Genomic DNA, 9,153 nt, shown 5'->3' with positions numbered 1-9,153 from the left:
CCCTGCCTAGAGAACCCTGGTATTAGCTAGTGGTTTTCAATTCACAAACGAACCACACTCAATTCTGCTTAGTTTTCAAAACCAGACTAGGTGTTACATATAGGGTGGCATTGTAGTTCTGTCCAGTTTAGGCTTGACTGTTGTATTATAGGAGGATTTCAAGGGTCTTAGGGTCACGCTACACATTATACCGATCGCATAGCTAAAAAGAGTGTGCGCTCAAGTGAGGAATAAGGTGTAATTGTAAAAAATAGAAAGTTGCATCTCCTGTGGATTATCTCTGGAATTGTAAGAACTGAACAGGAAAGACACATTTATATGAACACATGCTTTTTCCCTGAGTGTGACAACATAGTTTATTTATTAAATAGATTTCCACACAGATATTGTTGCCGGACAGAGCTATGCAGAAGTGCTATCTTTAAAAACAACAACACATGCACACACAAACCAAATCTACACATGTATCCTGAAAGGGCTTGAAAATAGTCGTTGTGGTTGAGAAATCCAACCCAGAGTCTTTTTCTCTTCAAAGGCAGAAGTCCCCAAAAATAATAATACACAAGTATTTACACATATGGAGACGTCTGGGTGGCCAGGTGGGCCAGAATTCAAACATCATATGGACAGTTGCCAAGAGGAATTTGAGCGAAGACATCTGAATTCATCTCTGAAGCTCTAAATCCTCCTCTTGTTAGATCAGTTCAATTTAAAAAGACCTGTAGAACCAGGCCAACTTTGCTTCAGCCATTGCCTGAGCCTGGCTGCCTGAGGTTCCATTGGCAGTTAAGTACCATTAGCAGCACCACCACCGCCCCGTCTCAGAAGGGGAGGAGGCAGGAGGAAAGAGTCAAGTTTCTCGGTCACTTCTGTTGCAAGCCACGGCCCTGGAGCTCTGTACTTCTTCGGTCTGAAGAAGAGGGTCAAGCTTCAGCCATGGGTGCAAGAGCACCTGTTCCAGAGTTGGCCTTTCAGAAGGTTCTGGAGTCAAGCACCAGCGGACGAGGTCCTGGCACTCTAGGAAAGAAAAGTCAACGTGAGAAATGTCCCAGAAATCCTGGTTTCCAAGTCCTTCTCCACATTAGGCTGTGTCGTACACTAACTTAAAGACAGCAGTGCTGTGTGATTCAGTCCTAGGTGAAAAGTGTACCCTCTTAAGAAACTCAACTTTTTAAAAACAAGCATACAAGTCACTAATCTGCAAGCCTACAGAAAGGGATTTTAAAAGGCCGGAGCTTGGGAAAAATACTTTTGGGTTATAACTCCATAAAAATCCATTGTTAGGCTCTCTAAAAACATATGTGTGAAATAGATAGAATTAAGGGGGGGGGAGAGAGAGAGAGAGAGCCCAAGCAAATTTGGCTACTTCCTACAGATACAGCTGGGAACATATGCAAAGCACCTAAGTTCTAACACTGTGTCCTGTCCATGCTGGTTGGGTAATGTGTGAACTTGTCCCAATTCTCTTGAATTTAAATTAGGGTTCTTCAGTTCAGGGCTGGCCCAAGGCAGAGCTGCTAACCGTTCTCCCCCTCCCAAGTCCTGGTGAGTAATTCCTTAAATTCACAAACTATTTTGTCCCCTGAGGCACCAAAGCACCTCTTCTCATCGAAGCAGTTACCACACAGTAATAACTAAGTCACTCAGCATTGGTTCTCATGTGAGACACCTGCAGTTGTGCTGCACATAGGAACTACTTCACTCTCTCCTAAAATAGGGCAGGGCATGGCTTACATGGAAATAGTCTATTGATCCACCCTGGTTACTCAGTAAAGTGAGAACTTTGAGGAGCAGAAACTTACCAGGAGATACAGGGATGTGAAATTCCACACGGGCAGCCACAATTTCCTCATCCCTTTCGAAGGGTATGTCACCACACACCATGTCATAGAGGAGAATTCCCAGTGACCAGATAGTTGCTGGCAGAGCGTGGTATTGCTGGCATTCCACCCACTCTGGTGGGCTGTATACACGCGTACCTGAGCAGCAGAGAGAAGAAAATAAGTTACTTTTAACACATATCATCTTGAACAAGGTAGTGTGTACATATATGTATTTATTTAGCACCTACAGATGCCTCAAATTGTATTCCCAAAGCAGTGTATAGACAAAAATGAAGAAAAATTGAAACAAGACGTTCAGAACATTTAAAATAATTATAGGGCATACATTAACCCAACAGTTATATGATCAGGCCACCTAAATGGATGGGTTGCCTTTAAGGATCAAAGAAAGACTACAAAAGATATAAACCTCAGCTTGTATATTCATTGCAAAATACAGGAAACAGCCAAAAAGTATCATCTTGAAAAGAATGGCTTAAAAGTATGGTTTAAAGCAGAGGTTGTCGACCCCCCGATCCGTGGCCTGGTGCTGGTCCGTGGCCTGAGACAGACCTCCCCCCGCATGCATTCCTTTCCCCACAGCTACCTTGTGCATGTGTGTGTGCCAGCGCCAACATGAGCGCTCCTCCACCCCTTCACACATGCGCCCAAGCGGCCGCACAAAGGGGTGGGCAGGTGCTCCCCCGCTTTGCACCTGCACACACCCACACAAGAGGGTGCCCCATTTTTCTCAGAGGCTCAGCCGGTCCACGGTCCCAAAAAAGTTGGGGAACCGCCGGTTTAAAGTATTAATGCCTAAGACTATTAGGGGAAGGCCATGTTATAACCTAAAATTTTTTTTCATCCATTTTTGGCAAATAAGTAGCAAGTATAAGAATATAAATAAAGTAAATGTGTATGTGTGCATACACCCACACATTTGCTTTGATGGTTATTTTTGCTGATAAGGCTCCTTTGTAAAATGGCTTTACACTGATTTTTCTTTTTACTATATAACATTTCATCTACAAACCAATTCAGCAGCTGGTTGTCACCAAGTGCAGCAAGAAACAGAACGGGATCTTGACCCTTACCATCAAAATCTGTGTAGACAGAATCTCTCAGCAAGGCCCCAGACCCAAAGTCAATCAGCTTGACGTTGCCCATACGCACATCCACCAGGATGTTCTCGTCCTTGATGTCCCGATGGACCACCCCTTGGGCATGGCAGTGGCATACGGCTTCCACCACTTGGCGGAAGAACTGTCGACACAGCTTCTCCGGGAGAGGTCCCTGCTCTGTCACGTAGTCAAAGAGGTCCTGGCAATGCTCAGGTCTCTCCAGCACCAGGAAAAAGCCTTCGGGAGCTTCGTACCAGTCCAACAGCCGGATCACGCCTCGGTGCCCAGTTCCTGCACACACAAGCTTCATCAGTGCCACTTCCAGAGGTGCCACTGTCCCATTAGGCTGCAAAAAGGAAGGCAGAGGAGAGTTCGTTTAGACTGAAAGAAAGAGACGATCTATAGCACAAGATGACGTGGATACATCACTGCTGCCTCAAAAAGAAAAAAAGTTTCGCTAAGAATCCCTGGCTTTCCAGATGTTGTTGGGACCTCCCATCAACCCCAGTCAGCATGGTCAGTAGTCAAGGATGATGGGACCTGTAGGCAGGGATGAGGAAGGCCTCTCAGTTTAAATTTCTGGGAGGCGCAAAGCTTTCTGACATTCCTAGTCTGCCCTTTGGCTTAATGGAATGCCTGTTTCTCCTGGGCTAGTAAGAGACTGCTATGCAAATAATGAGGTACGTTAGGATAAAAGACAAAACATAGGCACGTGAGGGGTCCTTTCATCCCTCACGAACGTAACTCAAACTGGGGAGGGGGTGCTGGCCATGTTTGGTTCTATTCACAATACAGATGCTCTGAATCATCTCTCTAACTTTACCTCAAGTCTCCTTCTAGCTTTCCTCTGGTTTTGGAAAACCGACCTTATCCTGCTCATAGTTGCTGCTGGTGTTGGGCAACAGGTGGACCACTGGGGCTGCTCTATGGGCTACAAACACTTATCACTCTTGGCCACACTGATTGGTATGGATGGTAAACAACACCTGGAGAGCCTGGAACATCTCTGTCCCTCATACAGGGGTGGGGTGAGGCACAGTCCTATGACTCAAGTACAGAGAGAGAGAGAGAGAAACTCACCAGCTCTGCCCACTCAGAAACTCTGTTCCTGGCAACCTGTTTGATTGCAACCTGTGGAGAAGGAAAGCACAGGTAAGAGCCAAAGTCACACCCCTTGGCCTGCCTTCCCAACCCACAGAGAGCCCAGCAGCATCACAACTAGTTTTTCTCTAGATGCCGAAGGACTTAAGTCACCTAAGCTCCTCTTCCACCTATTTCTGTGAAAGCGGCTCGCTGTACACATTGGGCTTTAGAGTGCACCTGTAAAGCTTTTACGAGGTACACATTAATCATACAACACGGGCACATACATGCCAGGAGTGGAGGAAGGTTAGTCATTCTTCTTCCCGTTTGAACAGGTAGAATAAAGAAGTATTTGATAGCTACTCTCTTTTCAAGAGTTGTTTAAGAAAGGAAATTTAAGCTATTTGGCCGTTCCCTCCACCTCCAAAATCAGCAGCACCAGACCTTTCTCCTAAAAAGCTACTGAAAGTTAGAGTTCTAGTCCTTCCACATAAAAAAACTGGCCCCAGTCGCCCTGTCGCTCTCACACAGGTCTCTTGATCTCAGCAATACAGGGGCAGCATGCGGTGTTAAACAGAAAACATCAATGCTTGCCAGATCTACCAAGTGATCTACTACTAATGAATCCTAATCACCCTTCTGCCCGGTCCTGCACTAGATCACACCTATGACTGTTTAAGTTCTCCATTGTCAGACTTCCCATCTTTCCCAGCAAAACTTTTCAAGGCCTCCTGGCTGCCATGACGACCGCTCTTCTCTGGTATCCGAGACGTTCGTGCAGTGGCAGCCAGCAGACCTTCTCCCAGCACCTCCCTTCCATCAGACAGTCCAGCCAATCACGGCTAGAGGCTTTTTGACCACCTCAAAAAATAAATAAATCCCCAGGCACATTACACTAAGTATCGGGTTAAGATTCTTGGCTTTGTCTTTTCCCCATCCCTTGTACATTCAGGGTGGCGTATTCAATCCTTGCTCCATCCCACCTACAACGTAGATAGCCAGCCCCACCTTGCTGACCCACCTGCAGTCCATCAGCAATCCTGTGCCCAGCATACACTGTACCAAAGCCGCCTTTGCCCAGCAAGTTGCCTCGCTTATACAGAGCTTCAAAGGATTCTTTGTCTTTGCCTGGAAGAAGCAGAACACAAGAAAAACATATTTAATTGGATGGCTTTGCATAAGCATTCATTACAGCTACTCACTACTAGAGTTTAGAAAAAAAAATTTTTTTTGAACATACAACAGAGCTCTGTGGCCTTAACAAAATAAGAGTTTCAGATCCATCTTTCATTAGTAAGAAAAACCCGTTGACTCTTGCAGATGAAAGGAAGCAATGAGTTGAGGTATCTATGTATCTCTCTCTCTCTTTCTCTTTCTCTCTCTCTCTCTCTCTCTCTCTCTCTCTGTGTCTGTCTGTCTGTCTGTCTCTGTGTGTGTGTGAGAGAGAGAGAGAAAAAGAGAGAGAGAGAGAGAGGGAGAGAGAGACTCTACGACCTCCCCTGCTCTAACTTGAGATACTAATATCTTTTTATATGATGACTGGCAAGGCAGAAAGTATAGCATCACTAGGATAAGCCAGAAGTGGCAGCCAGTGCAGGGTCAAAAGTGGGTATCTATTGAAGGTGGGCAGATCTGTGGTGTTTTACATTATAATTTCCAGAATTCTGCAAGCAACTGTAGTCCCAAAACACACATCTGCACACCTCTGGTGTCTAGGCACACACGCATGAGAAGGAAGCATTTGCTGATACAGCAGAAGGAGAAGATCGGTGGGGCCCTGACTCTTCCTCTGTGGTAAGGGAGCAGGGAGGAATGGCCTGAACCCTTGGTAAGAATCTGAAGTTCCTTCTGCAGCAAAGGGCCAGAAACATTCCTCACCTGTCCAGTTCCTCCATTTCTCACAGGCTTGCTAGTAACAAAAGCTAAAAACTAAAACAGAGAGGGCTCTCCAGCTTCCTGCACCTCTATTCTTCATGGGCAGGGCTCTAGCTAGCGTCCTCTCCTTTCTAGCACAGAGAGAGGAGGAAATCCTCACCTGCTAGGGTTCTGCCTGTTTCACAGCTGCTAAACACACAAGAGTCCCATCAGGAAGAAGGAACTGGCAGCTCTAATGAGAGAACAGCTGTTGTTCCTTTTATTTACTCTGAAATAATTGCCACTGACATCCTTGTTGATTAGCTATTCTTGTTGGCATCATCTTGTCTTCAGGCAGATTGCCAATTAAAAGTCCAGAAAGACTGGTTGATGTTCTCCTTCTGGAAGCTTATGGCTACGGGGTGCTCTCTTGATATCTGAGAAGCTCTCCCTTTTCTGAAAGAGACACCCTTCCGAATTTGGAAAAGAGAAGATCCCTCTAGTTGACGGGAAGGGGCAGTTCAGGGGAGCAGAGCACGGTTAAAAGTTTTGAAAAAGAGGAACGTTCCCAGCTATCTGTGCAGACTGAGGCTCTGTCTTCTAACAGACCTTATCTGCTTTCACTCATGTTTCACTTCCATACTCCTGTAAATAAAACTAATATTACAAGATGGCACAAATCTCTGTTGCCTCACCGCAAAGCAAAGCAAAGCAGGAGCAACTGCTAAGCATGAGTGGATTTCACATATACGGAAGTGGGGTGGGATTAAGCAGAGCTGAGAAAAGTTACTTTTCTACAACTGCTCCCAGTACTCCCTCTGTGAGTATGACCATCAGCTAAGCCGACTGGGGAGTTCAAAAAGTATAGTCCCAGCCCCGAACTAGGAAGCAATGACTTTCGAGCGCATTTTTGAACCAGCTTGCACGGGTGTACGTCCCCCTGGAGAGGGCAGCAGAGAGCCGCTTTCCTCCGCCGCTTGCCTGTAACCTTTAACACGCAAGGCTTATCACACCTGCCTAATAAGAGCGTTTTCTTGCTGACCGACTGAATCATTTCACCGCTCCAGCATTGCATCTTTATTCTGACCCTTGCATATCAGGCAGCTACACACAAGATGATTAGATGCCATAGAGAAATAGGACTCCTGTGCCTTTAAAAAAATTGCTCTAGAGATTTTTCAACAGGTCTCTTCTCAGGCCTCAGTGAGAGCAAAGGAAAGGAAACCCCCCCCCTGGAAAATTTGCTCTGCTCCTGGTCACTCAATGCATTCCTTATTTTTTATTATTATTATTTTGAAAGCTCTTATTAGTGAACAATTTCTTACTGAAAATATATTTATTTGACTATATACCTCGAATTATTCCCGCGCTTAGTCACCCTAGAAAGTTTTTTTTTTAATTACTACTCCCCCCCCCCCACTATGGCAGGGACGGGAAAAGCCAGAGGCCATCTCTGTTACCCCGATAGACTCTGAACGGGAGCAGCTTCTCCTCAGTCTGAGGCCAGGCAAATTGCTCCCCCAGATCCTGACGACCATCAGTCCTGCCTTATAAATGCCATCACTTAAAAAGGCAAGACCGGGAGGGAGCGCGTGAGGGAGAAACACATGAAAAGCAGGGTGGAGAAATGCAACGCATATGTACTACATTAAAGTGGGCAACTACGAAAAGAGAAACACCTCCTAAATGGCAACCCTAAAAGGAGTTTTGAGGGACCGAGGAGATGTTCAAGAAGAGTTTGCCGATGCCAGCCTCCCACAGGCCGTTTCTGTGGTGGGGCAAAGATCCGAACTCGGGTCTCCAAAGCCCTAGAGTCCGAAACTCTACCCACCAGACCACGCCGGCTGGCCCTCGCAATGGTCCTGCTGGAAAGGGAATGTCGGCAGGCGGCACTTGCACAACCAGCTCTACCTGCTCCAGATTCCACCTCCACAACTGTCAACCACACAGCTGCTTTGGTCTCTTTTGCATCTAGCCACTCCTATGTGTGTATCAACGAAAGAGGAAACGCAACAACAACAGACTGACGCTGTAAGTATGACTGAACTCTCTGTAAGCATAAACAGATTGACCAGAAGCAAAAACAAAACTCTTCCCTAAAAACTAATTATTATTAATTTATCCAGGACTCTGTTGTGCCGGTAGCTAAACAGAAGAGGGGCAAATTCAACAGGTGTAGTTTTTCCCTTTGACGTCTTTTAGACTTAGTTCCCGACTTTTTTTTTTGGAAACCACCGGCTCCCCGAATTTCCCCCTTTCATCCACTTCTTCTGTTTAGATGTATGTCACCAGTTTGGATTTTTCCTTTAGCCTTGTTCCGTGGCTTTCAAAAGCCAATTCTTGCACCCAAAATATGTAAGGGCTGGGGAATAAAAGAATTTCCTGGTGTGTAGTGGAAGTAATAAGAAATATTTCAGTAGCCAGAAAATGTTATGTACTTTTAAAGCAGAGAGAGCGAGAACATAAAATATATATTTAGTATTTTCAGATTATCGTCAATTACATCTAACGTGTGTGCCCGTGATCGTTTGAATGCAACCAGAGGTAGGGATTCGTGAACTCCTTGCTTCACGTGGGCACACTCGCTCGGAAGCCGGGACCGATGGTGGCAATCCCCGTTAAGCATCTGCACCCGGTTGCGAGGCTGGACAACCCGTGAAGAGTTCTCAGCACCTAGGCGAGCGTAACCATTGGGAAAGGCTTACCTGCGGGACTCCACGCCACTTCGTTCCGTTCAGGGATCATCGTCCGAGGCGAGTCTGTAATGCCAGGGCAAGGTCTTCCGTTTCGATCTCGAAAGAGGGTGAGCGGAGCCGAGCTCCTCACGCCCGGCAAGCTGAAGCGCTCACGCCGGGCATCATCCTTCCTCCTCGCCGCCAAAGTCAACAAACCCGTATTCCTTTCCCGTTGCCGTCAATTCGCCCCCTTCGCCGCCTCTACTCCAGCTCACTCTTTTACTACAGCGGCCGTCCAGCCAATCAGGAAGTCCCAGCGATTTGCATAGGTCCTCCCCCTACCATTCAGAGCGGCTCTGTTATGCAAATGAATAGACCCTTAAGGAAAGAGGAAGAAGCGGGACTTTAGCTAAGGTTTCCCCTCCAGCCCCATCAGCGTCCTGGAAAGATCTTGTGTAATGGAGCGTCTTCTTTTTTTTCTTTTTTTTTACGTTGCGGAAACCTGCGGTTGCTTTCCTTACGCGTCGGCCAGTGTCACCGCTTCACGTAAGCCCCTTGGCGCCGATCCAGCATCTAGTGAGGCGTCAGGGGTTCTTT

General features: G+C 46.5%; 1 protein-coding gene across 2 annotated transcripts; it reads right to left on the bottom strand.

The window, feature by feature from the left end:
• Window positions 1-330: 330 nt before the first annotated feature.
• On the bottom strand, window positions 331-8,828 carry PIM2 (Pim-2 proto-oncogene, serine/threonine kinase). Of its 2 annotated transcripts, XM_020797705.3 has the most exons (6): window positions 8,587-8,828; window positions 5,049-5,155; window positions 4,025-4,075; window positions 2,918-3,290; window positions 1,803-1,979; window positions 331-1,017 (listed from the first exon to the last, which is right to left on the bottom strand). In XM_020797705.3, exons 1-6 carry the CDS (start codon window positions 8,624-8,626, stop codon window positions 851-853), a joined length of 915 nt encoding a protein of 304 aa, XP_020653364.1. In that variant the 5' UTR covers window positions 8,627-8,828; the 3' UTR covers window positions 331-850. The 2 variants fall into 2 exon arrangements, with proteins under 2 accessions (XP_020653364.1, XP_020653365.1); XM_020797706.3 differs by lacking the exon at window positions 4,025-4,075.
• Between the last annotated feature and the right edge of the window lie 325 nt (window positions 8,829-9,153).

This window comes from Pogona vitticeps, chromosome 2 (assembly GCF_051106095.1).
Source record: "Pogona vitticeps strain Pit_001003342236 chromosome 2, PviZW2.1, whole genome shotgun sequence".
Taxonomy (NCBI): domain Eukaryota; kingdom Metazoa; phylum Chordata; class Lepidosauria; order Squamata; family Agamidae; genus Pogona; species Pogona vitticeps.
This window is presented reverse-complemented; position numbering and strand designations above follow the sequence as displayed.